The 18,709-nt window shown below is 30.5% G+C and overlaps 2 protein-coding genes and 1 pseudogene across 2 annotated transcripts; 2 read left to right on the top strand and 1 right to left on the bottom strand.

Annotated features, from left to right (window-relative positions):
• The first annotated feature begins 5,584 nt into the window (after positions 1–5,584).
• Positions 5,585–6,335, top strand: LOC107620406 (uncharacterized). Its single transcript, XM_016322571.1, has 2 exons — positions 5,585–5,766; positions 5,852–6,335. Exons 1-2 carry the CDS (start codon positions 5,585–5,587, stop codon positions 6,333–6,335), a joined length of 666 nt encoding a protein of 221 aa, XP_016178057.1.
• Positions 6,336–6,385: 50 nt separating this feature from the next.
• On the top strand, positions 6,386–9,995 carry LOC107620407 (uncharacterized). The gene is made up of 7 exons (XM_021114505.2): positions 6,386–6,546; positions 6,589–6,782; positions 6,861–7,432; positions 7,517–7,751; positions 8,039–8,365; positions 8,456–8,657; positions 8,729–9,995. Exons 1-7 carry the CDS (start codon positions 6,386–6,388, stop codon positions 9,993–9,995), a joined length of 2,958 nt encoding a protein of 985 aa, XP_020970164.2.
• Positions 9,996–14,090: 4,095 nt separating this feature from the next.
• LOC148579443 (uncharacterized) lies at positions 14,091–15,682 on the bottom strand (annotated as a pseudogene).
• Between the last annotated feature and the right edge of the window lie 3,027 nt (positions 15,683–18,709).

Here is an 18,709-nt window from a genome sequence, read left to right as displayed (position 1 = left end):
AACGATATAAATGTAAAATTTTTGGTGTAGGAAAAAGGGAAAGCAAGCAAAGATCTTACTGGTTTTAATGAGTTTTTCCTTGATAAGGAGTTTCTATTCAAGGTCGAAGTAGAAACTACTGAATGGTGCGATTCTTATGATGTATCGGTGATACGTTCTGATTCTACCAATTTACCGAGGTGGAGGGACACTCAAGGCCCGGTAAAATCTGGTGTACCCCGTGCTGGTCCTATTAACCCTATGCATGTATGATTTTTTCTTTATTTTTTGTTGATTTTTAGACTATGTATATTAAGGCTTAATTTGCCAAATATGAGATGCTGTTTATTTATTTTTTTCATTGTTTTTTATGTAGCCTCGAGGTGAAGATGGATGTTCTGTTTGTGATGAGTCACCTGATCCAATTGTGAAAAATTTGTCTGTTATTAAAAGACCTGTTGTGAGGGTATTCATTTAGTCTTCACTTATATGACCTCTTTTATATTTTGGAATTTATTTTTTGGTTAAAATCTTAATTATACTTTCTTGTTTTGTTTTGTTTGAAGCGTCTGTTGGATGAGTTCAACATGTCTGGTGCTCCTTCCATTAAAAAGTAGCTGCTGTGAAACATGAGGTTTTTCATGTAATGGAGATAAAGGAGCATGTTTTAAAGGTTTGGTGGAGTCTTGGCTATGACTATTGTTTATTGAGAGAATAGATACTATTCAAATTTTAAAATATTTTAAATTAAATAATTGTTGTTTTGTTTTATTTAATTATCTATATTTTTTGGGACATGCTAATGACATTGAAAGTACTTTCTTTTTATTTTGATACAAGTCAAACATGACTCTAATATATAATTAGATAATTATGGGTATTGTTAGCGTATAATATATATATATTATTTTAGATGTTATTTTTTTTATTAAAATTTATTGAATACTTTTATAATACAGATTTTTTGACTATATGATTATATCTGCTATTTCTGTAATTGACTAAAAGAACAAGAAAGTAATTGACTAATTGACCTGTATATTAAACAATAGTCATTGGCGTTCAGCGACCTTACTCCTCAAGTTATTATTATTTGGGTGGGGATCAATCATCGTATTTTAAAGAAGATACAATAATTTAAGCTTCTTGGTGGTGTTTTTTTTTTTTTTTAAATGTTCAACATAGATTCCAAAATACCACTACACTTAACACTTTTTTTTTCTTCCAATTTTATAATTTAGTATTAACTCGAAGGATAACAATTTTACCAACTTCTAATTAATAGAGTCACTTATTTATTATATGCTATTTTCAACTTATTCTTAATGAAAAAATTTTTATGAAAAATAAAATAATGAAATAAAAAGGTTTCATTATCAATTTTAAGAATAATAAAATTTCAATATTCGATTATATTCTCATGTAGCATTATTTTAAGATTCTAATACTGAACTATTAATTTTATATTAGGTGACTTATGTTTAATTGTCTTGATTTTTAATAAAATTAATTAAATAAATTATATAATTTTGTGGAATTATTCCAATTATATTATTACTTAAATTTTTTTTTCTCTCTGTTGATAAAAACTCTCTTCTTTCTCCTGGTAACACAAAGTTAGATGATGTGGGAGAGTTGCTGCCGTTGTCTCTACTTTGACAACAGTGACCCTCCACTCTCCCTCCTCCCAACCTTAAGATCGAGATTTAGAGAAAAATTTTGATTCATGAAGTTGTTTAGAGATCAGAAAAATATTCAAAAATAGGAGTGGTTCACGAAGAAGATGGCACAAATTTTAAGCAATCATGACATGGGACCGATATATATTAATCATATTCTAAATTCTTCAACCTAAACTCAAAATCTGCAAATAAAAATTAGTATATGGATTTTTCCGAAATAAAATAATAACATTAATAAAAAGTGCTTTTAATTTATTATTAGTTAATTATTGAACATAAAATTATCAAATAAAACATATTATTAAATGAGAGTAATTACTGAATGAGAGTGATTGTTAGGGTGTTGGTGTTGTATGCTGCTGTGACTCATTAAAGTATGTTATATTATATTTATGACTTTGTAAATAGAAACTTTTTATTTCGTTCAAAAAAGAAAACTATTAATTTAAAATAAAATATCTTTGATTCTTTCCAACAAATTATAACGTATACACATTAATATTTTAGCCCAACCCAAAATACAATAGCTCTATATAAGAACTCTATAATTACATATAATCTTTCATATTCAATATTTGATTATTAGATATTCTTTTGAAGGTGTTACTGTTGCACATTGCACCACATCTTTATGTAAGTTTTATTTATTTTTTTCTTTTCAAATAAATTTTTTAAGTGTTGATTAGTCTTCTATTGATTAGTGTTTTCATTTTATTTTGTTCAACTTTTTTACAATTTTATTTTTTTTACTGTTCACATGTTATAAACTTATTAGTTTAGTAATTGAAAAGAATTAATATAATATAGCTTAATTGTTAAATATTTGAAAAAAATAAGACTATTATACACTCTCTAAAAATACTGTTACTATACAATACACTATGTTTTATGTAATTTTTATATGTTTTATGTAAGTTTCATTTTCTTTTGCCAAATAGGTTAAAGTTTGTTAATTTGGATACTAATTTTTATTATTCACTCAATGTAATTATCCAAAATTACATATTTTATTATTTATAAAATAAATTTAAAAATTACATATCACGGAGAACATGCAGTACCACCTTTTAAAAGTATATTATTATTATTACTATTATTATTATTGTTATTATTATTATTATTATTATTATTGAAGCATACCACAAAGTTGTATTTAATTTTTAATACGTAATCTAATTTTTAATATTTAAATTTTAAATGACTAAAATTATTCTGTGTTGAATATTTTGTCTTTAAATAATTTTTTTGTTATACGTTGATTAAAAAATGTGATTTATTGAATACTTCTAAATTCAAATTTATAAATTGTCGTGCAGGAATGTATATTTTCAATCAATTATTTGATAATATATAATGTAAAAATTAGTTTGCTTAAGATAGCTATATTTAAATTGGTTTGGCTTTTATATATATATATATATATATATATATATATATATATATATATATCCATTTTAATTAGATTATTAATTTGTGAATTAAAAGTCACTGTTAATATATTTTTACATATTTAAAAATTAAGTTTTTTATTTTTTTAAGTAAAAATTGATACCTCATAAATTAATCAATAAATAATCAGTATTGTGAGTTAATGGATATTTAAAATTTAACTTCAAAATAAGTATTAAAATTTGAAAATTTGTATTTGTAGCTCATTGTTGCGGAAGAAGTACATTGTAGATAAGTGACTTAACAACAATAATGTATCACACTCCAATCACACAATCGAAGGTTGCAAGGTTAAGACGAAAGATAATTTTGGCAAGAAAACGAAAAAGACTTGATGATAATGAGTCTGCTTTCTTTGGTGCTTCTGGTAAGTGTTCTTCTAAAACTTCTTTAATTTTAATTTTTTATGGGAATTACAGTTTAAACTATTATTGTTGTCGAGAATATTAGCGAAGTAGTTTGTACTATACATAATTTTTTAAATATTTTAGTTTAGTGATTTAAAAACTAAAAATAACTATTCATCTTTATAATTTTTTTTAAACTCATATTTAATAAGCTATAAATTACATAAAAACTATGCAATCTTCAAATCTTCATATACTATTTAGGTTAATTAATTATTTAATATTATTTAAAATATACTCTATCATAATTTAAAATAATATACTATTTATCCTAAAATAATACATAAAACTCTATATTAATTGAGAAAATATAAAATTTGATGCTTTTGTGTATATCTATTTAACTCGATTTAAATAAATTGAAATTTTAAAATTATATTTAAATTTAGAGTTTTATTTGTTATTTAAATTGTATTGTATTTATTTTTAACTGATGACTGGTTATATTTTGAATAATATGATATGAATACTCATTGATTTAGTTTAATAATTTAAAAAATAATTCAATAAAGCTAAACCAATACAAAAAAATTTTTAACTACGAAAGTATACTACTAAAATTATATAAAATCAAATACGAGATTAGTTAATTGAATAATTATTATTTGTGTTTCATTTATTTTTTTTGACTTAACAGTGTCGAAGAACAACAATAATACAAATTTTGACGTACATAAAAATGTGCATCATATTACTACAAGTCAAAGAACAGTGTGTCGAGAAACTGGTACCTCATCTAATATTCTCAGTTTATAATCCAGTAAAGATAAATGTGACATTTTTTTCACTATAATTGACTCATATTTATCTAAATTTAATTTATATCGGTTTAATGATGAAAATTTTCTATATATTTTTCATTACTCATTCATAGGGAAGCAACTATCTATGCATGGTATACACTGTGCCTCGCATGGAATTTTTGGACAGGAAAATACTCCTCCTAATTATGTAAGACCTTCTACATCAGAGATAAGATCTAAATCTTTAACTCTACAGACGGATCCTTCATTGACAAGAACTCCACTGTCCGTGTTAACAAATAGTACGTATAATGAATGATTGCCAAATGATTCATACACCAATATTTAACAAAAAGTATACTTCATCGGAAATCATTTATATAACATAGATTTATTACAATTCTAGCATACTTCAGTGTACAAGGACCCGTCAATAATCTAACTGAAGTCGTTTCACAAAATCAGCTTCCATCACACTCCGGTTTCCACCGATCGTGCCTAACAGAAAGGTAATTTAGAAAAGATAGTTGTTATTATTATATTCTTTTTTTTTCTATAGTTTCTATGGTTTATTTGAATGAAATTTAAATTTTTTGTAAAGAAGTTCTACTATGATTGGGGTGAAAAAAGGACAATCTTCCTCTGTTGTTGCTTCGGTGGCTATTAATTTGGCACAACTTTATGAAGATGTAAATTTATCGACTGTTAAGACACATCTACCAAGCGCTGACACACACAGTGGCCAACGTGTTGATCCTTTTGTTGATGATGAAGGTAATTTCTCACTATATCAAGAATTTAAGTTTGTAGTTTGCAAGATATATGAATTATTAGTAATACATCAAAATGATTATGTTTGCATTTTTTATAATTTTTTTTACTGTAATTTTGAATGGTTATGATGATTCAATGTTGGATGTGAATATGGAAGATAATTTTATACCGTCCTCAGAAATCTTAGACGGTATGTAAAATTTTTATCTGTATGCTTATTTGCATCTGTGTACATCATGGACTAAATTGTATCGGTATGACAACTGAGTAGCTAAAGAGAGTTCATTCGGCAGATGTATGGGATATAGGAAATCCTATTTATCAATGTCAACACTGTAAAGCATGGATGTGGTCTGGAGAAAGACTTGCTAAATCCAAACAGTCACCCCAACCAAAATTTTCATTATGTTGTATGGAAGGAAAGATCGAGCTTCCTCTACTTTCTGTGCCTCCTGATGGGCTCATTCAACTTCATACTGGAGGAGATCAAAGAAGTATTCATTTCCTAAAAAATATAAGGACACTTAATTCAATGTTTTGTTTTACATCAATGGCTGAAAAAATTGACCGCGGGGTGAACAATGGGACTGCTCCTCCAATTTTTAAGCTTGGGGGTCAAAACTACCATAGCATTGGTAGCTTACTTCCTCCTGATAGTTTGCGACCAACATTTGCCCAGCTATATATCTATGACACAGAAAATGAGATTGATAATCGAATAGGCACACTTCGGTAATTTTCATGCAACCAGTCAAATTTTTTAGTTATTTCTTATCTGTGAGAGAAAATAACATAAATTTGATTTTTTTTTTCGCAGTTCCAATGAAGCTATAAATGAGCGGGATAGGGAAATTGTGGCAATATTAAAAAACATGCTAGACAGATATAATAGTTTGGCAAAGAGTTTTCGCTATGCAAGAGATAGATACCAACAGGAAAATTGCACAAACATAAAGTTTAAGTTGATTAGTAAAAGGACTACAGATGGCAGGACATACAACTTGCCATCTGCATCTGAAGTGGCTGCATTGATTGTTGGCGATGTCAAACAACTTAGCAAGGATAGAGATATTATTATAGAGAGTCAATCTAGAAAGTTCCAGCGGATTGATGTTTTTCATCCGTCTTATTTAGCCTTGCAATATCCATTGTTGTTTCCGTATGGGGAGGATGGATTTCGTTTGGGTATTGCAACATCAGATTCAATCTCCACTAGACCTACAAAAAACAAAACAAAACAATCACTTTGCGATAATTCTTTGCTTTTCGATTACAGAAAAGGACGGGTGAATCTCCGTTAATTCTGAGATCAAAGAGATTATTCCAACAGTTTCTGGTAGATGCCTACACAATGGTGGAATCAGAGAGGTTAAAATTCTTTAGGTGTAAACAACCACAGTTGAGGGTTGATAAATACAAATGTCTGCATGAAAGTCTTATAAACGGGGATGTAGATGCTGCAAGGCTTGGCAAAAGAATAATACTTTCCAGTACATTTACCGGTGGACCTAGGTATATGATGAATAATTGTAAAGATGCGTTTGCAATTTGCAGATATGCAGGATATCCTAGCTATTTTATCACCATGACCTGTAACCCTGAATGGGATGAGATAAGAAGAGAAGTGACTTCCATTGGATTGAAGGCAGAAGACCGTCCTGATATATTGTGTCGAATTTTCAAGATCAAGCTTGATGGTTTGATAGATGACCTCAAAGAGGGAAAAATCTTTGGCAAAATTTTGGGATGTAAGTATGTGTTTATGCAACGCTTTATTAAAATCCTATGTTGTAATGCTTTGCTCATTTGTCTTTTTCAATTTTCAGACGTTTGTACTGTAGAGTTTCAAAAGAGAGGGCTTCCGCATGCACATATCCTTTTATTCATGAGTAACGAGTTCAAGCCACAAACACCAGATGACATAGACAAACATATAACAGCTGAGATTCCTGATGAAAATGAAAGGCCAAATCTACATAGAGCTATTCAAAATTACATGGTACATGGTCCATGTGGTCCATACAACAAGAATTCACCTTGCATGAAGAATGGATCCTGTTCAAAGTTCTATCCTAAAGAGTTTAGACAGCGAACACTCATTGATGAGGCCGGATTTTCCAAATATAGGCGTACTGATAACGGTCGAACTGTGAAGAAAAGAGAATGTGTACTAGACAATAAGTTCATTGTTCCGTATAATCTAGAATTGTTGCTCAAGTTTGGGTGCCACATAAATGTGGAATACACATGCCAAACAAGTTCTATTAAGTATCTGTTTAAGTATGTACACAAGGGTAATGACCGTGTAACAGCTACTCTATACAATGTTGGTGATCCGTCAGAAGCCACACAAGTTGTTGACAAAATTAGGAATTACTACAATTGTAGGTATATTTCGGCATGTGAGAAAGTCTGGCGTCTATTTGGATACGAAATCCAAGAGAAAGAACCATTTGTGATTAGACTTCCATTCCATTTGGAGGATGAGCAACCTGTGGTTTATGGTGAAACTTCTAATGTGAATGATATCGTCGAAAGAGCAATATCTCATAGGTCCATGTTTTTGGGATGGATGGCAGCGAACATGTCATATCCTTATGCTCGAAGTCTGACTTATGCTGAGTTTCCAACCAAGTTTATTTGGAAGGACGATTCTTCAAAGTGGTTTCCTCGAAAGAAAGGCTTCGCAATTGGAAGGTTGACTCATGTACCTGCAGGTAATGACGAGTTTACATTCAATTTTGATCTTACTTATTTAAGGATTTAAATTTAAAATCTTAACAGCCTGTACCCCATGTCCATTTTATTCAATTTATCTACACTAGAAAATAAATGTTCATATAACTTTCAACAGTTATAATTTGTAAATTATACGATTTTTTATTTTTTAATATTTTTTAGAAAAATTATTCTTAAGCGGATGTGAAGCTACATAATAATTAAAATAGCGTAGCTTAATCCATTTAACAACTTAAAAGTGGGATTTTAACTAAGTTTTTTGCAGCAAATACCGAAGAATATTACCAACGACTTCTCTTGAATACTCAAAGAGGATGTACGGGTTTTCGAGATATAAGAACAGTTGGAGGAACAATTTATGCTACGTATAGAGATGCATGCTTCGCCCTTGGACTCTTGCAAGATGACAAAGAATTTATTGATGCAATTAAGGAAGCAAGCTCATGGGCCTCAGGATCATATGTTAGGAGGTTATTTGTAATTCTATTAACATCCAACAATATCTCAAGACCAGAACATGTTTGGGATAGATGTTGGCATGAACTCTCAGATGATATTTTGTATCGACAGAGAGCCATGATGAACATGAGCGGTGAGTTTCTATTAATTACAATGATAAAAGTTCTTCCTTATTGATCATTTTTAGTTTGATTGAATTTTTATGGTATCGTATAATATGCAGAGTTAACAATGTCAGATGATGAGATTAAGCAGTTGTGCTTAATGGATATAGTCAAGATCTTACATTCCTATGGTAAGATCTTGAAAGACTATCCTCCTATGCCTTTAGCAACTGAAGTTGATAATTCTTTGTTAACCGAAAGGGTTATAAGGGAAGAGCTAAACTTTAACAGGGATGATTTAAAGAAAAGTGCCTCAGATATGTTAGCCATCGCAACACCTGAGCAGAGATATGCATTCGATAAAATTGTTACAGCTGTGTATTGTGATGAAGGGGTTTTTTCTTTGTGTATGGTCATGGAGGTACTGGAAAAACATTTCTCTGGAACCTTATGTCTGCTGAGATTCGCTCAAGGGGTGATATAGTGTTAAACGTTGCTTCGAGTGGTATTGCATCTTTACTTCTTCCCAATGGAAGAACGGCACACTCAAGGTTCAAAATACTGCTAAATATAACTGAGGATTCTGTATGTAACATCAAACCTGGTTCTCCTCAAGCAATGTTACTGTTGAAAGCCAAACTTATAATTTGGGATGAGGCCCCAATGGTTAGTAGGTACTGCTATGAAGCGCTTGACAAATGCTTGGGTGACATCATGAGGTGTTCTCCAACATATAGCAAAGATTTGCCCTTTGGAGGAAAAGTGGTTGTACTAGGTGGAGACTTTAGACAAATTCTTCCTGTCATTCCACGAGGATCGAGACAAGATATCGTTCATTCAACCGTGAATTCGTCTTACCTTTGGAAGTTTTGCCAGGTGCTCAAACTAACAAAAAACATGAGACTCTCTGTAGGGATGACTGCTTCAGATCAAGATCAGACAGAGCAATTTGGTGAGTGGTTATTGAAAGTTGGTGATGGTCTAATAGGTGACAATATGGATGGTGAATCTGAGATATGTCTTCCAGGAGATATTGTTATTCCTTCTTCGGACCAGGCATTTGATGAGTTAGTTCATTTTTCTTATCCAAATATTCTGGAAAACATGTCCTCAAAGGATTTTTTCAAAGCAAGAACTATACTGGCTCCCACACTAGACATCGTTGAAGAGGTCAACAACCATCTGATGGCTATCATTCCTGGAGGAGAAAAATTATATCTTAGTTCGGATTCCATATGTATGGATGAAGGGAATATGGAGAGTCAACTAAATCTCTATGGTCCTGAATTACTGAATAGCATAAATTGCTCTGGTTTGCCTCCACATAAATTAATACTCAATGTTGGTGTTCTGGTGATGTTACTGAGGAATATTGACCAATCCAGTGGTCTTTGTAATGGTACAAGGCTACAAGTTAGGAAGCTTGGAAATCATGTCATAGAATGTGAAGTCTTAACGGGTAACAATGTTGGTCATATTGCTTTGATTCCAAGAATGAATATGGTACCAACAAATGAAACCGTCTCAGTTAGATTCCAACGACGACAGTTTCCCATAATAGTATCGTTTGCCATGACAATTAATAAGTCTCAGGGACAAACTTTATCTCATATTGGATTGTACTTGCCCAGACCAGTTTTTACACATGGCCAACTATAAGTGGCACTTTCAAGAGTTAAGAGGAAGAGAGGTTTAAAAGTTTTACTTATGAATCACGTAGGAATGTCTGCAAATTCAACTATCAATGTTGTTTATGGAGAAGTCTTTGAAAAAATAGTATTCTAATGTAAATATTTTAATTTTATTTTAAATTCTGTATCAGTGTATAATTATTTTACTTTAAAATATATAAAATAATTATTACTTCCTTTTTTAAGTTAAACTTTGATTTTGATAATAATTTTATAAATATCTTAAAATAATAATTATTTTGTATTTTTGTTTTAAGTATCGAAACATATAAATTTTTTTCTTACTTTTATAAATTTTCCTGTGTTGAGCACGGGTTTATACACTAGTTATCTCTATAATAGAGCATTGGGAGTCTCCAATTTCTTTTATTTGTTCCATATATAGACACATGTATATTTCTTTCTTTTCATGAATAGAATTATCTGACTTTGAAAAAAATACACTACCTTTTAATTAGTCCATATGATTAGAGTAAAAGCTTAATTTAAACTAACTTGTTAGAAAATTTTTGTTTAAAAACTAATTTATTCGAGAAAATTTCTAAGGACTTTACTCTAATTTAGATGAACATTCTGATTTCAAGACACTAATATTTGAATTAGGAAAAAAAAATCTGTTGTTCTAAAACAATACATAATATTATAATCTCTAAGTCGAATTTATATACATTTGGTTCTTTCTAATGAGGATTCTTATTACTTTTAATATAAAGCCTTGTTCTAAGACGAAAGCTTCCATCTCTTGCAGTATCTAAAAACTCTTCCAAGCCAAATTCATTGTCTGAAATTTGCTCTTTTTTCGTTCTATTTATTACTCTTACATTTTTTTCAAAAGGCTTATTTGGCTTCACAAACATGAATTTTATTAAAATTTTCTTCTTCTCCTCCTTTCTTTTTATTTTCTGAATTCTCCCAATTCAGATCAAATGTTTCACGTTCTTTTTCTCTATGCAATTTAATGTCTTCAATAAGCTACTAAAATCATAGCAATCTGTTACAGAAAAAATAAAATAAAATAAAAAAATCATAATTTTCAAAAAAAAAAATTAACTAGTAAACCATTAAAATTAAATTCAGTCATAAGATTATTTTATTTAAAATTATAAATTTAAAATTTTAAAACAATTTTATTTAGACGTAAAACAATTTTATTTAGACGCAAGTGCTGTAATTATATGCAAACCGCCGATAGGGGACACGAATTAGAGTTGAACCTAAACCGTTACCTAGTTACTTAGAAAATGTCTATGTATATATTTGGCAAACATCGTTGGAGAAAAGAGAAGTAATTCTATTTCTAAAAGCGTTCATGTGAAGCTAAAATTTACTGTGTATGCGTTCATGTCCATGGTGATTAGTTAGTGTTGGAAAATTAGACGAAAAATATAGTTATCCGTTCCAAATTTTTTTCATCAAAATCTTTTAGTACTCTCTTTCATATCTTAATTTTTATGTTTTTTTTATGTAATATATGTTGTTGGTTTTATGAAATTTTTATTTTTTCTTATCTGAATGAGTTTTTTTTATTCTTTGATATCCTCTATTGTTGTTTTATATAAAAAAAAATTTATTTTTTATTTGATTTTATAAAATTTATAATTATAATTATTATATAATAAAAAAAGTATTATACAAAAATGATAAAAAATAATAAAAAAATATTAGACATAAAGAACAATAGATGATAAAAAAAATTAATATGAACAAAGAAAAAATAAATATTGCAAAAAATAATAATATACATAAAAAATCAGAAGTGAAATAATATAAAAATTATTTATGATATAAATAAAATAAATACAATAAAAAATAAAAATATGAAAGAGAGTATTATAAATTTTATAATGTCAAACAAAAAAATATTTTATAATTTTTTTAGTATTATCAGTACTCTGTAATTTAAGATTATTTTAAACTATAAATTTTTATTATTTGTAATTCTCTTGTTATTTATAATTAGTTTTTTATTTATTTTATACTTTTTGATAGGATCATAATTCATATTATGCAAAATTTTGATAATAAACGTATTATATAATAATAATTACAATTATAAATTTTATAAACTCAAATAAAAAATATTTTTTTATATAAAATAAAAATAGAGTACATCAAAGAATAGAAAAAAAATTTATATAGATAAGAAAGAATAAAAATTTTATAAAACCAACCACATATATCATATGAAAAAAAATATAAAAATTAAAATATAAAAGAGAGTACTAAAAATAATAAAAAAAACCAAATGATTGAAACAAATTTAGAAGATTTTGATAAAAAAATAATTTTAAACGAAGAAAATTTTTCATCTAATTTTCCAATAGTAACCAGCGACCATGGACATGAACGCAAAAGCAACAAATTTTAGTTTGTGCGTTTAGAGGTGGAATCACTTCTCTTTTCTCCAAGACATTTGCTAAGCGCAAATATAGGCATTTTTCAAGTAGCCAGATTGTAAAGAAATCGTCATAGGATATCGCAGTTTCTTCATCCATGTCATTCCTTCCGCTAGCGAATTCTGTGTTTACGCTTTTCAACGTAAACCGTGCTCAAATGTAAAAGTTTACATATTGTTTTACTCAAATTTTTGTTCTATTGTTAACAACAAATAAATCAACAAGTTTTGTTTCACAATCTTAATTCAAGGAGCGAAAACGACTCCTTTTGTAGGTGTCTCAAAGTCTCAATTGTAGTTTCGAAAGTAAAATTAAAGATAAAAAGGAAAACATACAAGGTGTCAGAGGCAAAGTAAAATGCAGAAATTAAAACAAACAGGAAATTAAAAATAAGATGAAAGAAGAAACATGAACGTAAAAGAGAAAAAGACGTAAAAGTAAAGAAATTTTATTAATAAAAACTGAAAGAAAGCAAAGTACAAGTGTTTGAGTTCAGAGGAATTACTTAAGATTCCCAATTTTACTCTGTGATGCCAAGGGGCTGAGAGCGTTTTGGGTCTCTAAGTGTTTTCCAAGAAGAACTGAACTGATTACAACGTGTTCCTAAAGCTCTATTTATAGACTAGCCTAATCTCAATGGGCAGTACACCACTTGCAGGAAATTTGAATTTCTTGTAGCTGTTCCCGCACTTCTTGCTTGCTGTTAATTTCAAATTTTAAATAAATAACCAACTATCAAATGATCTAATTTAATTTAAAATAAATATAAATATTATATATAGGAACATTACCAAATAACTAATTATTTCTTTTTATAATTTTTTTATAAAAATTATATTTTGTCTAACAAGATGCCCCCAAGATTTCTCACTTGAAGATATGCAATGATTGAAAGTGAGAAAACTTAGTTGTTTATTGACATTTTTTTTTATTTTTGATATTGTGAGTCAATTGACATTTTAGACACATCCGCTTGACAGATTAAATGCCTACTAGTAATAGACTTAACAAAATTTCTAAGTCTATAAAATTTTTTACATCAATAGTTGAACTGTCAATGTGGTCTATTCTTTTGTATGAAATTTTTAAGTGTGTCAAATGATATCTGTTCTAATTTCGCCACATTAAATGTGTATCAATTGACCTTTGTTTTGACCTTTAATATTTCAATTAAGAGTTTTTTTTTTGACACACACTTTCATTGTTTTAATTGACACAATTTTCCTAACTTCAGAAGTAACAAAATCTTAACTTCGTGAGGTCGTTTATTTCATATGTTAAATTCCAGGTGTCAATTAAATTTGATAAAATTTCTAATCCTATAAAATCTCCACACTAACATTCTAATAGTTTTGCCTCCAAGCGCTAAGAGACTCAACAGAATTTCTAAGTCAATTAGGCTTTTGTATTTATGAAGTACATACCTAAATATCAATGAGAGATTATTTTTGTCTAAGATCTTAAACTTGATGCATTTTTTTTTTAAATAAAACCATTCATATCTATTTTACACATCTCAATACTTTCAGGATTAAATGCCTTGGTGTCAACTGTCAGTGGCTTGACTCCAAGATTATACATCCTGAACTCCATATGCATCTCATCATAGTAACATGTACTATTATTAGCAAGAACTTCTTCCACTTCTCCATCTTCGTTCCAGAAAATCAACTTTGATGTAGAGTGGATGGAATAGCACCCATTCCATGAATCCAGTCACGTCCCAAAAGTAAGTTAAAACCAGCTTTAGAAGGAACAACAACAAATAGAGTTGGCCTATTGACAGAACCAACCTCAATTGACAGTAGAACCACACCTCTAACAGAAGAAGTCTTTCCATTAAAATCTGTCACCCCAATGCTACTTTTAATCAGATCTTTTTCAGTCTTTCCAAGCCTTCCCATCATTCTTTCAGGCATGAGATTAACAGCAGCTCCCCCGTCAACCAAAATCTTATTGACTATCCTTCCGTCAACACGAGCCTTGATATGCAGTGGACGCAAGTGTTCCTTATCATTTTCAGTAGGCTTCTCAAATAATCCTCCACCACACATATTGTCATCTAGCAATAAGCATTCGCTTCCAGGGAAGACATCATAACAATCATCTTCTAATGACTCTACTTCCTGGACTTGACTATATTCCTCAGGCAGTATTGACACCACAGCTATAGGTTGCTTAACGCCAAATATTGCTTCTAAGTTGTCATCAAAACCAGTGTCAAAATTATCAGTAATTAAATCTTCATCCTTTTCTCCCTTGTTTTCAACCATTACCCTCTTCTCAGCAAGATTCTTCTTGACATTTTTATTGCACTTAGGGTGATTAGAAGAATTGCCTGTTTCTACAGACTTGGCCATGGTTGGTAAAGGAGGAAAATCTACTCCGTGTCCCTTGTATGGATCCAAAGGAACATACTCAGGTATATTCTCTTTCTGCTCAAAAGTTATAAAAGGAGAATATTTTGGAATATTTTGACAATTTGACCAAGGAGAATAATTAGGAACCTGCTGCATGTTAGGATTATAACAAGAATAAATTGGCTTTGAGGGAACAGGCACATTTTTTGGAATATATATACTACCTCCGTCTTGTGCATGATTCATGTTCCATAACTGAGACTCATAGTACCTGGGTTTAAAAGGTCTAGGCTTCACCCATTTGTTTTTTCCTCTTGCAAAGGCAGTAGGTTGATTTTGCACATTTCTCACATTCTGGACCCATTTATTGTTTAAAATTTTGGTGGGAGGAACTCTTGTCTTTTGAGAAAATCCATCAGGTCTTCCATCAATCATGACCACAGTCTTCATCTTCTGGTTGACGGGTTGTACTCCAGTGTTGTTGACGCACTTGTTCAAAGGAGTTTGACCGCCCAACTTTTGTTTTCCCTCGGCTATCTTCCGCTTTAGCTCGTTAGTTTCATTTTCTTTTTCAGCAATCTTCTTTCTCAACTCAGCCTTTTCTTTCTCTTCAACTTTGTACTTTTCAAACTCTTTTGCAGCTTCCTTGTCAAAAACAGCATTGCACTTTGGGCACATGGTAATGGTGCTGTCAGATTCTTTAATTCTCAACAAAAATCTAACAAATCCTCACCAGGACGAGGATAAACTGGCTTCTTATCTTGTTCAAAGACTCTCAGGTCTTTATTTTCAGTTTTAGCACTAACCATCGTGGCATCAACTTCTACCATGTTGATTGACAAATCGAATGGCTCAACATAATTTGAGTCAGCAGCAAATGGTTCAGTGTCCACCTTCATAGTAGTTTTATCCTCAAACTTCAGTCTTCCCTCCTCAATTGCTTTTTGTATCAAATCCCTGAAACGGACGCAATTGTTAGTGGTATGCGAAAATACTTGATGAAACTTATAAAATTTCTTATTCTTTATTTCATCAGTTGTAGGCATCTTTTTTTCTTCAGGTAAAATAAGCTGCTTATCTTTTAATAAAACTTCAAATATTTGATCTGCCTTAGAAATATCAAAAGAATAAGTCTTATTTTCAACTTTAGAATAAGAAGAAACTTTTTCTTTTCCTTTAACAGGCTTCAAAGATTTGCATACATAAGGAGGACCCCCACGTAATTCGGCAATATAAATCTCTTTTTCATCTGAATCACTACTATCGGAAAAACAATCAACATATGCAACCTTTTTTGAACCCCTTTTAAAATTTTCTTTTTTTTTTCTTAATTTGTTCTATCTGTCTTACTCTTTCAGCTAACTGGGAAAAATCTAAAGTATGTTGATTGATAAGTTTCTCCCTAACTCCAAATTCTAACCCATTAGTAGCCATTTTGACAACTTCAGTTTCCGGAATCAGAGTAAAATACTTATTTCTCATGTTTCTAAATCGTGCCAAATAAGTATCAATGGATTCTCCTTCTGCACATTTGACAGAGAATAAATCCGTAAGACTAACTTTCAATTCACCTCGGAAAAACTGATCATGAAAATTTTTTTCTAACTGCGCCCAAGAATGAATAGAATTTGGTCTCAAGTTAGAGAACCATGTAAATGCATTTTTTGTTAAAGAAGAAGGAAAGTATCTCATCTTGAGATATTCATTAGAAGCTGCTTCCCCAATTTCAACAGTATATTGAGCAATATGCTCTACTGTAGATTCATTTTCTTCTCCAGAAAATTTTGTAAGGGATTTTGGAATTTTCCAACCCCTTGGGAGCTCTGCTTGTTGGACACACTCAGAAAAAACAGACACAAAATATGGCCTATTCAAGCAACCAACATTAAATCCCAAACGGTTTAAAACTTGTTCAACCCCTAAGTTATTTTGTCTAAGTCTTTCTAACATATCATCAGCATTTTGACCATGTCTAGGCATATGAACATCATAATTAGGAATTGCTCCACCGTTCTGATTGACATTATCAAATCTTAAACCCAAGTTATCATTTTCTTCTAAATTTATCACAGTAGCAATCTTATTGACTTGCCTATTTAATTGTTCAATTCTAGTGTTTGTGTTTTCTAGAAGAGGATTTAAAACTGTCACCATTTGATGAGTTAACATGTTTACTAGATCATGGTGGCTTTCATCCATCTGTTGCCTAATATTTGCTAAAGATCCCACAGTTTGACTAGGTTGATTAACAGGCATTGCTCTTGACATGTCAGGAAATACAGGTCTGGAATTTTCTACCCTAGTGACAGTGGACGTAGTAGAATTAGATGCACTGTTATTTTCTGTATTAATAGCATGTGAAAAATTTTGTTGTGATACGTGTAAACCTGACACCCCAGAAACAGGTACATTTGACATGCCATATGGATTTTGATAAAGAGGATTTTGAAAAGTTGAGTAGAGAGGCACAGGCAATCCTTGTGTCACCATGGAGGGGACATACCCCGATGGCAAGCCATATGGCGGCCATCCCACGGTATTTATGTCAGTTGCATTTAACCCTGTATGGGCATGGCCAACGCCATCATGCCTCACTGACATCAAGGTAGGCTCTGCGTTTGAAATCACAGGAGAATTTCTGGATTCATTTCCTCTAATCTCATCACTAGAAGTAGAAGAAAATGCTGCAGAAGTATTTGACATGTCAACTGACGCTGATTTCCTTGGCTTTGGACGCACGAACTTACCACTACGCAACCACATGCAAATTAAAAAACTCTTGATTTTTCTTTTGACAAACTACAATCTATTGACAATGTCCCACCGGGCGTGCCAATTTGTTTTACTCAAATTTTTGTTCCATTGTTAACAACAAATAAATCAACAATTTTCGAGTTTTGTTTCACAATCTTAATTCAAGGAGAGGAAACGACTCCTTTTGTAGGTGTCTCAAAGTCTCAATTGTAGTTTCGAAAGTAAAATTAAAGATAAAAAGGAAAACATACAAGGTGCCGGAGGCAAAGTAAAATGCAGAAATTAAAACAAACAGGAAATTAAAAAGAAGATGAAAGAAGAAACATGAACGTAAAAGAGAAAAAGTCGTAAAAGTAAAGAAATTTTATTAATAAAAACTGAAAGAAAGCAAAGTACAAGTGTTTGAGTTCAGAGGAATTACTTAAGATTCCCAATTTTACTCTGTGATGCCAAGGGGCTGAGAGCGTTTTGGGTCTCTAAGTGTTTTCCAGGAAGAACTGAACTGATTACAACGTGTTCCTAAAGCTCTATTTATAGACTAGCCTAATCTCAATGGACAGTTACTCTTTGTACATCACTTGCAGGAATATTTGAATTTCTTGTAGCTGTTCCCGCACTTCTTGCTTGCTGTTAATTTCAAATTTTAAATAAATAACCAACTATCAAATGATCTAATTTAATTTAAAATAGATATAAATATTATATATAGGAACATTACCAAATAACTAATTATTTCTTTTTATAATTTAAAACAAACAGGAAATTAAAAAGAAGATGAAAGAAGAAACATGAACGTAAAAGAGAAAAAGTCGTAAAAGTAAAGAAATTTTATTAATAAAAACTGAAAGAAAGCAAAGTACAAGTGTTTGAGTTCAGAGGAATTACTTAAGATTCCCAATTTTACTCTGTGATGCCAAGGGGCTGAGAGCGTTTTGGGTCTCTAAGTGTTTTCCAAGAAGAACTGAACTGATTACAACGTGTTCCTAAAGCTCTATTTATAGACTAGCCTAATCTCAATGGACAGTTACTCTTTGTACATCACTTGCAGGAATATTTGAATTTCTTGTAGCTGTTCCCGCACTTCTTGCTTGCTGTTAATTTCAAATTTTAAATAAATAACCAACTATCAAATGATCTAATTTAATTTAAAATAGATATAAATATTATATATA

Source organism: Arachis ipaensis, chromosome B10, assembly GCF_059453495.1.
Source record: "Arachis ipaensis isolate K30076 ecotype BB chromosome B10, ASM5945349v1, whole genome shotgun sequence".
NCBI lineage: Eukaryota > Viridiplantae > Streptophyta > Magnoliopsida > Fabales > Fabaceae > Arachis > Arachis ipaensis.
The sequence above is the reverse complement of the archived record's forward strand: the minus strand, read 5'-3'. Positions and strand labels throughout refer to the sequence as shown.